Source organism: Nuphar pumila, chromosome 11 (genome assembly GCF_984573655.1).
Source record: "Nuphar pumila chromosome 11, dmNupPumi1.hap1.1, whole genome shotgun sequence".
NCBI classification, from domain to species: domain Eukaryota; kingdom Viridiplantae; phylum Streptophyta; class Magnoliopsida; order Nymphaeales; family Nymphaeaceae; genus Nuphar; species Nuphar pumila.
The window spans coordinates 21,429,921-21,448,768 of record NC_143259.1 but is presented as its reverse complement, the minus strand read 5'-3'; the positions used below and the strand labels follow the sequence as shown (position 1 = coordinate 21,448,768).

General features: G+C 39.3%; 1 protein-coding gene across 3 annotated transcripts in view; it reads right to left on the bottom strand.

Annotated features, from left to right (window-relative positions):
• Nucleotides 1-18,848, bottom strand: part of LOC149822172 (pleckstrin homology (PH) domain-containing protein) — a 348,671-nt gene that overhangs the window by 122,098 nt on the left and 207,725 nt on the right. For all 3 annotated transcript variants that reach the window (XM_089980112.1, XM_089980113.1, XM_089980114.1), the window contains exons 30-33: nucleotides 10,702-10,845; nucleotides 10,336-10,623; nucleotides 8,391-9,047; nucleotides 8,102-8,293 (exon numbers count right to left, since the gene is read on the bottom strand). In XM_089980112.1, coding sequence (XP_089836238.1) covers nucleotides 8,102-8,293; nucleotides 8,391-9,047; nucleotides 10,336-10,623; nucleotides 10,702-10,845 — 1,281 coding nt within the window. The remainder of the gene's footprint in view (nucleotides 1-8,101; nucleotides 8,294-8,390; nucleotides 9,048-10,335; nucleotides 10,624-10,701; nucleotides 10,846-18,848) is intronic.

Genomic DNA, 18,848 nt, shown 5'->3' with positions numbered 1-18,848 from the left:
TTATGAATCGAGTGTTCAGACCGTTCTTGGACAGTTTCGTAATAGTGTACATTGATGATATTCTCGTCTACTCAGAAAGTCGGGAGCAGCATCGTGGGCACCTGCGTATCGTTTTAGAGACCTTAAGGAAAGAGCAGCTCTTCGCGAAGTTTTCCAAGTGCGTGTTTTGGCTCGAGGAAGTAATGTTCTTGAGCCACATCATTTCTAGCAAGGGTGTTTCTGTAGACCCTTCAAAGGTTGAAGCTGTGCTAGACTGGCCGCAGCCGCGGAATGTCCGGGACATTCGAGGTTTTCTTGGGTTAGCAGGATAGGCGTTTTATCCAGGATTTCTCAAAAATCGCTTTGCCTATGACTGGGTTGCTGAAAAAGGAAGCCAAATTCGTATGGGATGATCGTTATGAGACCAGTTTTCAGCTATTGAAGGAGCGTCTTACGACTGCCCCTATCTTGGCTTTGCCGTCCGGTAAGGGCGGCTTCGTAATTTATACTGACGCTTGCGGATTGGACCTGGAAGGCGTTCTTATGCAGAATGGAAGGGTAATCGCATATGCCTCTCGCCAGCTTAAGCTTCACGAGAAGAACTACCCGACGCATGATCTCGAATTAGCTATCGTCGTTTTTGCTCTAAAGATTTGGCGTCATTACCAATATGGAGAACAGTTCGAAGCGTTTACCGACCACAAGAGCCTTAAGTACCTCTTCTCCCAAAAAGAATTGAATATGCGACGTCGCTGGCTTGAATTTTTGAAAGACTATGACTTTTCCCTTTCTTACCACCCGAGCAAGGCAAACGTGGTTGCTGACGCCCTCAGTCGCAAGTCCTCAGGGGTTCTCGCCAGTGTGTTATCAACAGGTTGGAAGTTGCTCGAAGACCTTGCATCCTAGAATCCGTTTTTTGTAGCACCCGGTCTGGTGAGGTTGTCGAATTTGGTAATTCGACTTGACCTGTTTCCCAGTATCGTTCCCAGCCAAAAGGGTGACTCTCGCTTTGAAGAGTTGAGATCACACACTTTATGTGATGGTTCTTCTTTCCGCATGGGGGAAGGAGACAATGTTTGGCTTGGGCAACGCCTTTGGGTTTCAAATGACCCCACCTTAAGGAGTAAAATTTTAACTGAAGCCCACAAGTTGAGATATACCGTCCACCCGGGCAGCACAAAGATGTTGAAGGCCCTGCAGAGGAATTTTTGGTGGAATGGCATAAAGAATGATGTGGACGAGTTCGTCTTAAGATGCCTCATCTGTCAGCAGGTAAAGATCGAGCATCAGCGGCCAGGAGGAGTGTTGCAACCCTTGGATATCCCAGAATGGAAGCGGGAGGGAATCGCCATGGACTTTGTAGTTGGCCTTCCTAGGACTCGACACAAGCACAATGCGATTTGGGTGGTCGTCGATAGACTCACCAAATCAACGCATTTTCTACCTATCCGCCTTGGCCAGTCTCTTGACAGCCTGGCCGATCTTTATATCCGCGAGATTGTAAGACTCCGCGGTGTTCCGGTTTCTATTGTTTCTGACCGTGATCCAAGATTCACGTCGAGAATCTGGAGGAAGCTCCAGCAGGCTCTAGGCACCAAGCTGAGCTTTAGCTCGGCTTTTCACCCTCAGACTGATGGTCAGTCTGAGCGGACTATTTAGACCCTGGAGGATATGTTGCGGGCCTGCATGTTGGAGTGGAAGAGTGAATCGGATTCACATCTCAGTTTAGCGGAGTTCGCGTATAATAATAGTTTCCACGCTAGTATCGGCATGGCTCCCTATGAAGCCTTATATGGACGGCCATGCCGATGGCCTGTGTATTAGGATGAAGTAGGAGAAAGAAGACAGGAGGATCCTCTTGTGCATCAACATTATTCAGAACAGGTGCGAATGATCCGGGATCGTCTCCGTTCAGCTCAGAGCCGGTAGAAAAGTTACGCCGATCGTCATCGCCGAGAGCTCGTTTTTCTAATAGAAGACATGGTGTTCGTCAAGGTTTCTCCAACCAAGGGGGTTTTTCGTTTTGGAAGAAAAGGGAAGCTAAGTCCCCGGTTCGTTGGCCCCTTTGAGATTTTGGATTGCATCGGCAAAGCAACTTATCGTGTAGCGTTGCCTCCCCAATATGCACAGATTCATAACGTCTTCCATGTATCTATGTTAAGAAAGTATGTTCATGATCTTTCCCACATCATCAAGTTTGACGACATTCAGATTGATGAAGATATGAATTTCGAGGAAAGATCGATAGAAATCATCGACCGTCGCGATCGGGTGATGAGATCAAGGACAATACCTTTTGTAAAGATCCAACGGCCACATAATGAAATCGACGAATGTACTTGGGAACCTGAAGTGGATATCAGGGAAAAATACCCAGAGTTGTATATTGAAAAATAATATTAATGAAAATTTCTCGGACGAAATTTATTTAAGGGGGTTAGGATGTAATAACCAGGAAAAAAAAATTAATCATTTCGGACCCGGGTCGGATCCGGATCCGAGCCCCATAAAGGGAGGGCTATCGGTAGGCCGTAAGGGCCTACCGAGCGGCGCCCGTCCCCCTTTTTTCTGCTTATAAATGAAGCAGGCGGGAGGGGGGGGGAAGCATCAAATGTTCTCCCCTCCCTGTCGCCTCTCCTCTCCCCGACGCCCCTTTTCCCCCTCTCGGCTCCCCCGATTTCCCTCTTCCTCTGTCTCCCCTTCCTTCTCGCTGTCACTGCCACCCGCCGTCGCCGACACCCGCTACCCACCTCTGTCTGGCACTGTCTGCCTCCGCCGGCGACCTCCAGGTGAGTCCGCCCTCTCCCTCGTCTTCCTGTTTCCCACATGAGAGGGGGGAGCGAACCCCTCCGCCTGCGGCCTCGGCAGGAGGGTTTCGCCCCGCCTGCCTTGTGCTTTCCGGTAGGGGGTTTCGCCCCCCTGCCTTGTGTTTCTTTGGCAGGGGGTTTCACCCCACTGCCTTGCACTTTCCGGCAGGGGGGCGAGCCCTCCTGCCATGTGTTTTTGCATGGGGTTTCGGCCCCCTGCCTTGTGCCTTCCGGCAGAGCGTGAGGCCCCCTGTCTTGTGCCTTCCGGTAGGGGGCTAGGCCCCCTGCCTTGTATTTTCTGGCAAAGGGCGAGCCCCCTGCCTTGTGTTTTCCGGCAGGGGGCACCCTCTTATGTTTTTTGGCACGGGGCGAGCCCCTGCCTTCCTATGCCTTCCCGGCAGGGGGCGAGCCCCCTGCCTTATGTGTTTCGACAGGGGGTTTCGCCCCCTTGACTTGCATTTTCTGGCAAGGGGGCGAGGCCCCGGCCTTCCTGTGCTGCTCGGCAGGGGGCTTTGCCCCCTGCCTTGTGCTTTCCAGTAGGGGGCGAAGTTCCCCCTGCTCTCCTTTTTGCTTCCCGTCAGGAGGGGGTTCTGCCCCCTGCCCTGTTTCCTTTTGAGGTGGTTTTGGGAGGGAGCCTCTGGTCCCTCCCCTGCCTTGCTGGGAGCTCCTCTAGTTTTTGGGGTCCGGTACCACTACAGGTCTTATCGGACCCGTTCCTCGTGGTATTATGGCATATTGACCCTTTTGACTTTGCAGGTTGCACCACGGAGCCTTCTCGTGCTACGCGGCCCGAGACGGTGATCACTTACGCTCGCAAGCGTATAGACCCTCGCACCCCTTCTAGGTAGGGGTTTGCGTAAAAAGGAACAGGAACAATGAACTGCTAAAAACAAATGACTTAACCAATAAATTAAAACATTTACACATAGTATATATGTACGTTCTTTCCTGCACTTTACTTCTACTGCACTTTATTTATCGTTGTCGTCGCGCTATATGTGCCAAGGCTTTCCTTTTTTTGTGTGTAGCTTTCTTTATTGTCTTTTACTTCCAGGACCCGGTTTCGCGGTCCTGGTCCCGTTTCCTTTCTGCACTTTACTTTTCGTTGTCGTCGCGCTATATGTGCCAAGGCTTTTCTTTTGCACTTTCCTTTCTTGTCTTTTATTTTCAGGACGCAGTTTCGCGATCCTGGTCGTTGTTGATTTCATTTGTTGTTGCTTCTGCTATTTCATACATATATATGTCACTCTTCTTTTTATTGTCGTAGTCTCAACCCTGTCGTGGATTGGTAGGGTTCGACAACAGAGCTTAGTCTTGCGTAAGAGCGCACGTATCAACGTTCGAACTCTGCAGTGAGTTATGAAACGAGATACTGGTTTTCCTAACTCGAGACAAGACCCTCGTTGCATGAAGGGTTGCTGTTTCCTGAGTTTGGGCAAACGTTTGTTTTTTTTTTATACTATTTCGACGCTAATATGGTTGGCATGGTGCAATGAGTACTACGAGGCAGATTAGGCCTCGATCGTGCAATGATACTGATTTAGAATACACCTAAAGGGTCTTAGGCGCCTTCATAGACAAGATGCTCGTTTGGGTCTAATGAACCAGGGCATGAAGAATGAGGCGGCGGTTAAGAAACCCCCGTCGCGCTCAATTCGACTTAGCTTCGCCAAGAGACAGGACGAAGGATACCAACTCCGATGGACAGGCCATTAATGGCTATTTACGGGCAAAAGACTCGGCTTCCCCAGTCATCGGAGGTTAGGGGAAAGAGGCTGCACTAGATAGCCTAACAATTCTGCAGAAGTTGGATGCATCCCTACTGAGCCTTTGGGGGCTTGCTCTCTCGACCATTGGTCGTCCCCTTAGGATAGGATTCAGTTAGTCAACCGAGGTATTTTAAGATACATGGCATAATAAACCCTCGGATTGGTCTCGACTGTTTCGGCTCGTGTGCCATGTACGTACCCACATGGTCGGTTAATAAGTGATAACCAAATGAAGCATGCTCACCCTTCAGTTGTTGTTTTTGCATACTTGTGATATTACGTGCTAGCATACTGGTGAGTTTCCTGTGCAGTATATCCTTTCTCATTGTTGTTGTTGTGGTATGCTTAACTGCTTTACCTGCTAGTTGTTCCTGTTCTTTTTACACTCCTAGTTTTTCGCGAGACTGACCCATTTTATAGGCAGGTGATGAGTAGCGGCGACAGGCAGTCAACGGTGCATGGAACGTGGCTCGAGGCTATACTTTTCGTTCCAGACGTCCGGCTGTCGTTGCAGGGTTTTGACTTTTGGGTTTTTATTTTAATCTGGGGGCTGGGCCTCCTGTTGATTTTCCTTGTACAGTAACTTTTTATTAAGAATGTAGTACTCTTTTCAGTTGTCTGCTATTTATCGCCCTGGTCATGTTTGGATTGCCGAGCTAACGTGCCTTGGATTTGCAAAAAACTTGATTTTCAAAATAGAAAGATATTTTTTGAAGGGTTTTCAGAACAACAGAGTTCAATCTTTCAGGGAATTCCCTCATAAAACTTTAATTGTCAAGTTAAGAAAATTTGGGGCGTTACAGAAACTCCTAATGATAACGAATAATTTTTCCAATTTATGAGAGGATTGAGACCCGAGTTTGAACAAATGAGAAGTAAATGAGCTTCCTCTTATCCAAGAGATTTTAGCTCAAGTTTGCATGGAAGAGACTAGATTAAGGTCTAAAAATAAAACAAGAGAAGCTAAGGATAATGTGTTGGCCGTTTCAAAACCAGGAGCCAACACCCATACATACAAACCCCGACACTTTTATAAGAACAATAACTATGAAAAAAATCGTGCGTATAAATGAAAAAGAGATGGAAGGAAAAGAGATATTTTTTGTCATAATTGTGGAGAACCAGAACATATTAAACCATATTGTCCAAAATTCAAGAAAAAAGATGAAAAAATGTTACTTCGATTGATACTTCACAAGTTGATTAAGACTCTTCAAGCAAATCAATTTCAAACATGTCTCTTTCTCAACTCGTAAAGGCATTGCAACCTCTTCTCAAAGGACAATCCATGACCGGTGTCGTCGTCTCTTTCTCTTCTCCTCCAGGTATGGCTCCTTAGCTTTTAGACTCCGATGATTCATTTCAACTATCATATGATGAATCTATACTTTCCAATTATAGTAATTATACTAGTAAAAGAAATGTTTTTACTACCGATGGAACCTCTCTTGATATTAGTGGAATTAAAAATCTTGAAAAATGTTCTAGTTTTAATATTCCTCAAATAAGATTTGTTCCAAAACTAAATTTAAATTTGTTTTATATTTCTCAAATCCCTGATCATGGATATAGAGCCTCCTTCACTTCTAACTAATGTTTAATACAAAATTTCCAGTTCGGAAAGCAGATTAGGGAAGAGCATAGAAAATGAGACTTGTACTATATGGTCAGTTGAAAATCACTATCCAGACTTTTTGCCTTAATGTTAAAAAATTGAATAAAGTTTTATGGCATCAAAGACTAGGGCACCTAGTATTTATAAATTATCCAATATTCCTCATCCAAGGAATTTTTGTAATGAACAAATCTCATGTATTGATTGTAATCTTGCTAAAATAAAATCAATTTTATATCAAGAGAGGTTTTTCTCTGCTTCTAAACCTTTTGAATTAGTCCACTCAGATGTTTGAGGTCCTGCCCCTGATGCCTCTAAGGGAGGACATACTTATTATGTTATTTTTGTGGATGATTACTCACGTTATACTTTGATATATTTTCTTAAACATAAATATGAAGTATTTAAGAATTTTAAAAAATTTCATAAGTTAGTAACAAACCTTTTGAGGATCAATATATCTATTTTTCCTTCTGATTCAGGAGGTGAATACATGAATTTCAATAATATATAAGAGACAATGGAATACTTCATCAAAGGTCATGTGTTAATACACCACAACAAAATGGTTTAGCCGAAAGAAAGCATCGGCACACAAGATAAAACTTTAGAAGGTGATACATATGGAAGTTATTCATGATCATCAAACTAAGATAGAGGATTGGGAAAATAACCATGCCAAGATTCTTACATAGTTTATGAACAATGTTGAGCCCAAGATATATGCCATCATTGACAAATTTTGTAAAGCCAATGAGGTTTGGTTCTTTATGAAGGGTATGTATACCCAAAAAGATCTTGCAAGACAATTTTTCTTGCAAGAAAAAATATGAACCATCAAACAAGGTGAAATAAGTGTTCGTGATTATTTTAGTTCTCTAGGTCCACTATGGGATATTGATTCTTCTTGAACCCAAATGGGTTGCTAGCGAAGATGTGGAGCTAAGAAAAAAACAAATGGAAAATGAACACTTTTTTCAATTTTTACATGGTCTTGCCCTGAATTTGAGCAAGTTAGATCTTCCCTTCTTCATAGATCTAAACCTCTTCCTTTGAAAGATACGATTGTCGAGGTTTGCCAAGAGGAAACTGGTATTGGTATGGTTAAAGGGGGAAATGAAGTGTTAGCCATCTCTAAACCCGACAACCATGTAAATTCTTATAAGCCTCCATACTTTGGGAGGCAAAATATCTATAATGGTGGATATAGGAAAGCTATTTTCCACCATTACCAAGAAGTGGGCCACATAAGGCCTAATTGCCCCAAACTGAATGAGATCTCCAAAAATAAGGTAGCTTCCGTTAAGGAGACCACCCCAAAGAGAGAAAAATTCATTAGAAAAGCAGAACACTTTTTTACTTACAAAACTATCGGAGGTACTTGAACAACTACTCAAATCTCCATCAACTTTGAAGGTCGTGATAGCATTATCCTCTCCTCCTGGTATGTGTTCTTGGATCCTTGACTCAGGTTCTTCTTTTCATATGACTCCACACGAAAATTGTCTATCAAATTTATGCACTAATTCAAAAAATTTCTATGTTTTCACCGACGATGGAACATCCTTGCAAATTAAAAGTATTGGAACTTTAGATTCTTTCTGTTAGGTTATTCTATACAAAGAAAAATTTTACTACTAATTGCCCCGACTAGAGTCATGATAATCAAAACCATCGTTTAATGTTAATAAACATTACATTAAACAAGAATAGCCTTAAACTTTAACAGTCAAAACAGAAGTAACTTGGCATATCTGGCCTTTCTGAGGCGACAAAGATGTCATCAACATCAACTGCCTTCAAATTTTGGCTAACTCAGTGCATCTTTCAAAGAGAGATTTTGACTTAACAAAGCCAGGTTTGAGACCAAATTCCCTTCACAAGAAAGCAGCATGAGAATTTACAAGCAATAACAAATATGTGTACTAAACCTTCAACTCAAAGACAAATTCAGTCGTTGATCCACTGCTTTCAATGGATGAAGTCGAAACATAATGTTCTGAACCATTAGAATAATTTTTTGCAGCAACATCAGCTTTCTGGAGGTAGACATGATCATGAGATGAAGCTGAATACCTACTGTCGGTCCCTAATAATATACAAGAATCCAAGAATTCACCATTCTGCAGGAAAATGAATTACATTAGAATAGAAAAAATTAATATGAATGGTTTCCAAGTTCATGTTGACGGTAAACAAAAAAAATACTAAAATTACAACCTTTATAGTGACATTCTTAAACTGCAAAAACTTTCCATTTCCCACATATATTATGGCTTCATCACTAGGATCAGATAGATCAACTCCATGCCTATTCTGTAGGGATAGAAAACAACCCTTGCCATCATATATATAATGATCAAATCCTTCACCATCAACAACTAGAGGTGTTTGGGGCGAGAGAGAGAATTCCTTGCAAGGTTGAGTGTAAACTGGTTGATCAAGAATAATTGCACCAACCACATCCAAGGAGCCAGCATCGTCATTGGATAGCCCAGTGAAAACATTAGGAATAAAGAATTCTACAAGAGCAAGTAAAAAATCAAGGGCAACAAGCAGCTGAGGCTTTTGAATGCATAGAGAGACAGCAGTTGCTGACTTCTGAAAGTTGATGTCAAGAATGAGCATTGTCACAACTGGCATTTGATCGTTAATATTGTCCATGCTTTTATTGTGTGATTCAGATTTACATTTCCAATCTGGAACTTCCACTATATCAGTCAATGTGCATTCAATACTATCAGGTCCTCCAATTGCAAGCTTAAATTCCTGTTCTGTTCCCTCACGGTCATCAATAACACTGAAACCCTTGAGTGTTGCAAAAAGAGAGCTTTCTCCAGATGACCTAGATTTGTACAAAAGAAACATACCATTTATCTGCAAAAATACAAAAACATCAAACATATTCAATATTAATACATGATCCAATAACAACAATTTCAAAAAAAAAATTGGCTTTGCTATGCAACAGTCCAGAAATCAAACCAGGTGAATAGAAACAGAAATTCACTGAGCATCTCAGTAACAGAAAAATGAAAAGTGCCCACCGGCGACCAAGTTTTTCTTATGCTTGGATGATGCAGGCATCACCCTTGACTTGATAAATTGGTCACTGATCTAGGACCTAGGCAAGTATTGCATTCATGCACAATCAAGTATCATGGTGAAAGGTCATTTCAGGCTTAACAAATATTTGATTGATATTTTCTTCTTTTTTTGAGGGAATAAATAAAGATAGATGCCTTAGTCCAGGTCCGAATCAGGGATCTTGAGATTGATAACCAACTACACCACCCAGACAGGTGCTAATTTGATTGATATTTTTCATGCCCATGGACCACGTATTTCCAGTTATTGCTGTCCAGTATGACGTCCTACTGACTAGGCTGATGCTCAAGTCTCACCAGTGCAACACTATATGTCACATAAACCACAAAGAACATGTGATGGACAACATTACTACACATTAAGCTGCTGAAGTGAGTATCACCATTTCCTTCTTCTAGGAGTATGCAGACCATGCACGATTAACATATCTCTCTTCATTTCTTTAGGATTGGGGTCAAGGGTATAAATAATGTTCTGAAATCTGTGACACTTCTCCACATCTCATGGCTGCCTTGTTTGTGTTTAGTTCAATCGATGTTCATAAGGACATAACAATTGCATAAAGACATACACCATCACATGTTCTATATAGAAAATGTAAAAATTCTTAGCAATATAGTGCAAGTAAGCCTTATCAAGCAGCTGTCAGAAAACACATTAAATGGGTAACATTAACGATGAAGAAAATTGTCCCAAAGTAGTCTGGGAGAGTTTGCATTGGTGCAAAAGTATTTCATGGGTTCCATTGTCTCACCAGTATATACCTGGGCCATTTTGCCCTGGGAAAATGAATCACATGTTTTCTTTACCTGAGAAAGTTAAGGCGGCTAGCAACTTTCCCTAGTTGAAAACATGCCCTAAATGTCAACACATCAATTCCAAGTATATTCTTGCAGTATAAAAGGGTTTCCCCTTGTGGCCACAAGGGTGCCTTGACTGAAATAGACTTGGACATTTTGTGATTTTCCATACATGATCACAGTAAACACTGCACAATTAAATGAAATCCCACGTTCTTTAAACGTGATAGAGCTTCACTGGATAAAGAAAACATCACCTGAAAAGTGGCAAGTGCCGAATCCCTTGATGCACCAGAATGCAGGCACAATTCAACAAAACCTACGGAAACAAAAATCTTCATCGTAATCCATTCACATTCAACCTGAGAAGAAAATCTTCTGACACCAGATATTTCAGCAACATTTTGCTCCATGGCATCTTCTGCAGTTCTGTTTGCAGGACCAGGTGAAGGAATAACATTCGGAGTCTCAGAGATATTTGATAAAGCACATTCTGAAATAATGTGGTACTCCCTATTTGATAAAGCAGCTTTAAGCTCTTCTATCTGTGGATTCCACAACATATATATATAAAACCAATGTGAATACTTAGATTGCAAAGGAATACATATTGTAAAGTCTACCTTGATGGAGATCTCAGTGTTTGGAATTTGATGCAGAAGGTCTCGAAGTGACCTCTGGATAACAATTGATATTCCTTTGATATCTTTGATAATATTTTCACCAGATCTTTTTCCAGTACCAACTGCCAAGTTTATGCCTTTAATCTACACCAACGAAACATCTTCATGTACAAAAGACAGGAGAAAATTGAAAAAAAATGACAAAATACAGCTGCCAAACAGTTGGTTAATGGAAATTATGTTCATGATGTCTGCAAGAACTACAAAAATCTGCAGAAAAAGCTTGAAGATACTTTCCTTGGTACACACTGTTAAAAAGAAATGTATATATATATATATATATATATATTTATGTATATATATAGTCATATGTCATATAACTAGATAGTAACTACGATTAGATTTTCTAGTTTTTTTTTTTAGCTTTAAACTAATCAACATAAGTTGACTAGTCAACATAGGGAGTCGTTGGGCTCCCAACGACTCTCTATGAGTCTCCTCCTCTTTGTGTATAAATATGGGGCAAAGCCCCTTTACAATGTATGCCTTCTTGCATAGATTTGATCAATAAAATATTATTTTATTCCTTGTGTTTTTCCCCTTTAGTGGGTGTTTGTGTGTGAGCCCATTTTGTGGCATGTGTATTCCTTTGGTGCTTTGGTGGAACTCTTTGAGTGTCTACTCTTGTTGTTTCGGTGAATATATTTTGGAGGACCTTGTTTTCTTACATTGTATTAGAGCTTGGAGATAAAGCTGATTTTTGGTATATTGAGAAGCGTGCCACTCAAGATTTTGAAGAGATAAAGTCTCTTTTGCAAAATTTATTCAAGTGCTTGTGAGATTGTTGTGCCCTCTTGGTGGTGGAGTGCTCGTGTGTTTGTGTTCTTCATTGGAGGTGTTTTTGTAATATCACGTATTTTCATACTTAGCCATTTTCAGATTCTTCAGAAATTTGGGTAAGTATAGTAGAAAAATCATTTGAACCTCGATTTTTTATCGATGCTTTTGAGTCTGGGCTTGGCCCGGGTCTCATCAGCTACGTCTAAACGAGCCACTTAAAATGTGAGAAAAAGTTTTATTTTTAAATTCGGGTTATTTTCGGGCGGAATTCAGAATTTGATATTCGTGTGATATGTCGTTGGATGCGTCTCGGAATTCTGAGTGCAACGATATTTTACTTTCCTGAATTCGAGTCCCAGTTGGTCCAAAAATCGTGTTTTTCCAAAGAGGGAGCAGTTTGTTGAACTGGATCCAGATTTGGATCGGATTGGATCCAATAGATTTGATCCAAATTAATATGGATCTGGACTCCATCCATGATCCATATTAATCTGGATTTGGTCCAGTCCAAAAATCTATTTGGGTAGTTGGAGTTGGATTTCGATCTTGGATCTGGATTCAGATCCAAATCCATGCCCAACAATTTTTTAACTTTAAATTCAATTAGGAGCTTTAAATTGGGGTTAATTAAGTATAAGAAGCCTCCTAAGTTAATTTGGATATTTTTAGAAACCTCTAGATAATTATAAATTATTTAATACTAATTAATTAATTAATTCTAAATTTTTAATTAGGGTTGGTTTTGGACTTCTTAAAGAGTCCTTACTCATGCCTAATAAGGCTTGAGAAGTTTTTAAGAAAGAGCTCTAAAGAAAAATGAAAACTACCAAAAAGTCAAATTTTGAAATTTGGAAAATTTTGGAGAAACGAAAGTGGAGAGGGCCCAACAGGGAAGCTCTCCCTCTCCAGCCCATCTAAAGAAGGCTGGAGAAGGGCGGGCATCATTCCCCTCTCACTTTATTTAAGACGAAAAAAAAAGAGAACGGGAAAGAAAGAAAAAGGAAGAAAGAGAGAGGAGGAAGAAGAAGAAGGAAGAACCCTCTTCTGCAGCCATCCAACCTTCATTTTCTTATTCTTTTTCAATTTTTGCAAAGGTGCGGGTCTCCTCTATTGAATTAAGTAGGAAATCGAATGTAGATAGGTTTTTCATGCATGATTTAGATGTAAATCCATGAAAAAAGGAATAGATCCATATGCCTACTCTATAATTCATGAAAGAGGATTCATGGATCCTCTTTCATGGATTCGTTTACGATTTCATTCACCCTTTTCAAAAAAAAAATCTGTGTATGTTGTCTTTTATGTAAGAAAAAAACAGAATTTATATCATAATAAGAATAGCTTGTATGCGCATGTATCATGACATTATCGATTTCCACGAAGGGGTTTCGATTCTTTCATCGTTTCAAATGAATAAATTTTTGTACATGGTCAATCAGAATTTTTGTTTAGGGTGTAAGTGTTCATTTACAACCTTCTTTTGGGCGAACATCGATTTCCATGGATGGTCCGTATTATGGACTGTTAGATGCATGATAATATTGATAAAATATCTTGATATGCATGCATTCTTCATCAAAGTTCGTGTATCGATAATTGTATTTAATAAATCTTAACATGTGTTCTGATGTCCATGCTTGTTTATAAGTTTTGAAGCTTGTATGAACGCATGCTTGACAGTATCCATGCAAATCAAAGCATACACAGGTTTCTGGGTCTGTACATGTTGAAGAGATAAAAAATGAGAAAAAGGGTTATTTGGAAGGTTTGAGGGTTTTATGGCCAGACCGGACCAGCTTGCCCAGCATCGCCGGGCTTGTTCTGACAGGTCTAACTTGGTGTTGCAGGGCCCAGCCGAGTGGGCTAGGCCGGGCAGCAGGTGGCTACAAAAAAAAGAAGATATTTAACCTCTTTTTGGTAAGGGCTACAGACAGGTCTGGGCACCCTTCTAAAAAAAACAGTCTCTCTCTCTCTCTCTCTCTCTCTCTCTCTCTCTCTCTCTCTCTCTCTCTGTTTTGCACTAGCTGGCAGCCAGCCATGTGGGACACAGCTGATTGCCGGCCCCTGGCAGCATTTACGCAGGCCCAGGCCGGGCTGGTGCTCGGACTGTCAGGCCTCGGCTGGGCTGGCAGGGTCCTGACAGGCCCAGTCCAGCCTTTTGGCTGGACTGGCATAGGCCTGGCAGCCCTCCTGCCAGGCCCAGCTGCGGTCTGACCAGACCAAACACAGCCGACCAGGGTCGGCTGGGCCTGATCTGGACCCAGTCGACTGGGTGTTAAGGCCCTTTAAAAAAAATATTATATATATATATATATATATATATAATTATACATGTATACATATAGGAACACTCAGTAATGCTTGAAAATTTCAGTTTTGGTAAGTGTATATGTTTTGGTTTTTATCCCATGCTAAAAGTGAAACTTCAACATGCTTGACAGATTTCAAGTATGCATATATATATATATATATATATATATATATATATATATATATATATATATATATATATATATATATATATATATCATACCTGTGAGGTAGACCTGGCCACGTTCTGTCAAGGTAGCTGGCCCAGCTAAACCAGGATAGCTGGCCCGGTCTGCCAGGCTTTTTGCAGCCCAACCGAGTGGACTCGGCTGGGCAGGATTCTGTTTTTTTTTAAGAAAAAAAAATGTATATGCTGTGTTTAGAGGGTTGAAAGTGCAACCTCTCTTGACCTGAATGTTGAAGTTACATGTGTAACTAAATATTCATATTTTCATAAATGGTTGTATGCTTCGTTCATGTATAAGGGCCAACTTGAATACTTGATCTTACGGTGATGCTCATGATTATGGAAATCTGGAAACAAAGTTTCCAAATTTCTCTAAGTGTGGTTGTTTAAAACCCTTATGCATGGTAATGAATGGAAGTCCTCGTATGCTTTGACCTGTCATGACATACTTACGCCATGTGTTATTTCAAGTATGTTCCAAGTGCATGTGCAAACATAAAACGAAGATGCTCAGTTATGTAACCTGATTTCTAGTTTTGTTATTTGCATTAGACTTATGTTAATAGTAGTAGTCTTATACGTGCTAAGCATGAAGTTTCTACATGTTTGACTTGAGTGTGCCATGCTTAATTCAAGGTGTAATTGCAAAAGTTGTGTCAACTGCATGCACTTATATGTGATGGATATGGTTTGCATGTGAAAAATCACATGCATGACCCCCCATATTTAATGAGAATGATCCATGAATGAGATCTAGCACATAATCCTGTTTAACGAGACAAACTTGCTCCAGGCCATAGGGAGGAGGTTTATACTACGTGGATTTTTTGGAAATACCTTTTGTTATAATGTTCAGAAATTGGATTTGGATTTATGGCATAAAAGACTTGGCCATCCTAATGTATCCAAAATCCAACACTTTACAAATATGATTTTTTTTTGTAATTTTGAAAATTTTATATGTGAAGATTGTATTCATGGCAAGATAAAAAGATTGTCTTTCTTAGAAAGAACTTTTGTCTCTACACGACCGCTTGAGTTACTGCATTCGGATGTTTGGGGCCTAACACCTATTGTATCTAAGGGTGGGTTTGCATATTATGTAATCTTTGTTGATGATTTTACTAGACATACGTGGATTTATTTTCTCAAACATAAATATGAAGTTTTATTATACTTTTAAATATTTCACAAATTGGTCAGAAATAAAATTTAAAAGGATATTTATATCTTTGGCACTGATTCATGGGGAGAATTTTTATCAAAAGATTATCTAAAATCAAATGGTATTACACATCAAAAATCTTGTCCCTACACTCCATAACAAAATGGCTTGGCCGAAAGAAAACATAGGCATATCATAGAAACCACGAGAATATTATTTATCTCAAATCAAGTACCTAAAGAATTTTGGGCCAAAGCCACTTGAATCACAATTTATCTTATTAACAAAATGCCATCTATTATCTTAAAAAATATATCACCAGTTGAAAAACTTTTTAAACTTACTCATTATTCTAGACTTAGAGTTTTTGGATGTAAATGTTTTGTATTCACTGATAAAAATGATAAACTTTCTTCTAGTGCTATTCTTTGTACTTTTTTGAGATATGCAAATAACCACAAAGGCTATAGATGCGCTGATTTTAAAAATAAGAAATTATATGTTTCAAGAAATGTGTCTTTCTTAGGAAAGGATTTTGTTTTGCATTTTAAAATCCTAAGGACATAACTGAGTATTCTTTTCTATTTGATCTAATTCCAAAGATTGGTGATTGTGATGCTGATCTTGACGAAGACCAGAATATAAAAAATGATATAATAAGTGAAGAAGAATCCCATGACAATGAGATAAGTGAAGAACAGTTTCAAAATCATAATTGTATTCAATATTTCAGGCCTAGTAGTCCTGAACATCCATGTGCCCTTCAAAAATATACTAACAAAAATCATGTAGAAACACAAATTAGAAGGTCATCGAGAGTATCAAAACCCTTTGGGAAATTTATGTCCTATAAGTCCTTTTCACCTAAGTATCAAACTTAGGTTGCATGTTGAAGCAAAAAAATATTTTGAATGAGTAGAAGCCATGAGGGTAGAATTAGATGTATTAGAAAAGGCGAATACTTGGACTATCCAAGATATTCCCTTAAGAAAGAAACCCATAGGTTATCTATGGGTCTATAAGATAAAAATCAAAAGTGATGGAACCCTTGAAAGGTACAAAGCTAGATTAATTGCCAAGGGACACTCCCAAGAGTATGGAATAGAATGTGAGGAAACCTTTGTACCTGTTGCTAGGATGACTACAGTTACAACTGTAGTAGCCCTTGCCTCTCTGAAGAAATGGCCTATATACCAAATGGATGTTAAAAATGTGCTTCTTAATGGTAAATTGGTTGAAGAAGTCTATATGGAGGCACCGCCTGATATAGTTATTCTTAAAGGAAAAGTTCTTCGTTTAAATAAGGTTTTGTATGACCTTAAACAAGCTTCAAAGGCTTGGTATGACAGGTTTAGTCAAGTTATACTTGATGTTGGATTTTAATCTTGTTTAACTGACACAACCTTGTTTGTTAAGATTTGTGTTGTAGGTATTCTTCTTTTTCTTCTTTATGTAGACGATATGATCATCATAGGAGGTGACAAACAGAGTTGAAAACATTAAAAAACTTCTCAAAACACATTTTGAAATAACTGATTTAGGGTTTTTAAAGTATTTTCTTGGTATACAAGTTGCTTATTCCTCTAGAGGTTATTTACTAATTCAATCTAAATTTGCTTTAAATATTGTTGCTAGGTCAGATATTTCAGATGATAAAAAGGTTGGCACTCCTGAATTTGTAAATGTCAAAATGAAGATTGATAATGGGGAATCACTTAAAAAAAGAATCATAGGCTACAAAATTATCCGAGGTTCTAAATTCCCTAATGGATCTCCTAAGATTATCAGATTCTTGTGTCCCAAGGTCAGAATATTTATCTAAGGCATTAGGCTGACTCTATAACGACCCCAAACTGACCCTCAAAAAATGCAAAATTTTTTTTAATGAAAAAATGATTTTAAAATATTGCGAAAAGATATCCCATAGATCTGAGGCACATTATATATTTCCAATGCACACTAATAGGTTCAGATAGTGGCGTCAAATCTTCAGTGCAAAGACAACAGCTGCCAACTCCAAGTTGTGCATTGGGTAATTCTTCTCATGCACGTTCAGTTGTCGAGAAGCATATGTAATGAAGTATGCGGAAAGATAAATAATGCTAAAAAGCATTCACAATGACCTAATACACAAGAGAGATAATAATCAAGTCCACTATGGAACAACATAAACAAGCCTTGAGAAAGGCACAAACTAAAATAAAGACTCTTTATTGAAAGAGAGAGAGCTCTCAAGAATGAATAATACAAAGGGGTTCACCCCTATTTACACACCCCCAAAGGGGTCTCAAAAGGAGAGCCAAAGGGGGCTCCCAGAGTCGTTGGGAGCCCCCAACGATCACAAATGTGATTGTTGGGGGCCCCAATGACTCTATGTGGGGCTCCTTTTGGGTTGGATTTTGAGACAAGAAAATAAAAATAAAAAATAAAAGAAAATTGAAAAAGAAAAAAAATTAGTTGTTTGCTAAAACAACTATGTGAAAAGACAATAATACCTCTATCGGGTATTATATATATATATATATATATATATATATATATATATATTTATATATATATATTTAACACCCCCCCCCCTCAAACTTTACGGGGAGATGATCAAAAGTTTGCCAAGTAGAAACGTGAAGCGGGGAGCAGGAAGGGCTTTAGTAAAAAAATCCGCTAACTGATACTTTGATGTGACATATGGCGTAGTAATTGTTCCTCGTATGTACTAATCACGAACATAGTGGCAGTCCATCTCTATATGTTTGGTGCGCTCATAGAAGGTATGATTACTGACAATGTAAATGGCACTTTTGTTGTCACAACATAGCTTTGAAGCCTCTATAATATTAACTCCCATATCTTTGAGAAGACTTTGAAGCCAAACAAGTTTCATTGTGGTAGTTGTCATAGCCCGATATTCAGCTTCAGTAGAGGATATCGAGACTTTTTATTGCTTCTTGCATCTCCAAGCAATTAAGGAATCTCTTAGAAAAACACAGAAGTCGGTAGTTCAAATTCTATCATTAAGGTTACCTCCCCAATCTGCATCAGTATAAGCAAGTAAATTCAAAGAAGAAGATGAGGATAGAAATAGCCCTTTAGTTATGGTGTTTTTGATGTATCGAACGACCCGGAGCACGGCACTCATGTGCACAGTTGTAGGAGCATGCTGAAATTGGCTAGCAGATTGAACAACATGAGCGATGTCCGATCTGGTGATAGTCAGATATGTAAGAGATCTAATGAGTTGTCTGTAGAGTGTAAGATCTTCTAGAAGAACCCCATCCTCTAACCTTAATTTTGCGTTAATTACTTATGGAGTCTCCACCTTTTTATCATCTGAAATTCCATATTTATTACATATATTTGCAGCAAGCTTCATCTGTGACAGTATATATCATCGGGGAGAATATGCAACTTCAATGCTGAGAAAATATCTAAGGAAACCTAAATCAGACATGTTAAAGCAATCTATTAACATATTTTTAACATTAATAATAATAATTTTATCATTTTCTATGATAATCATGTCATCAACATAAAGTAATAAGATAATAATACTATCACCTGCATTTTTGACAAACAAAGCAGTGTCAGTATAACATGAACGAAATCCTAATTTAATCATGATATCTCTAAAACGATCATACCAAGCCT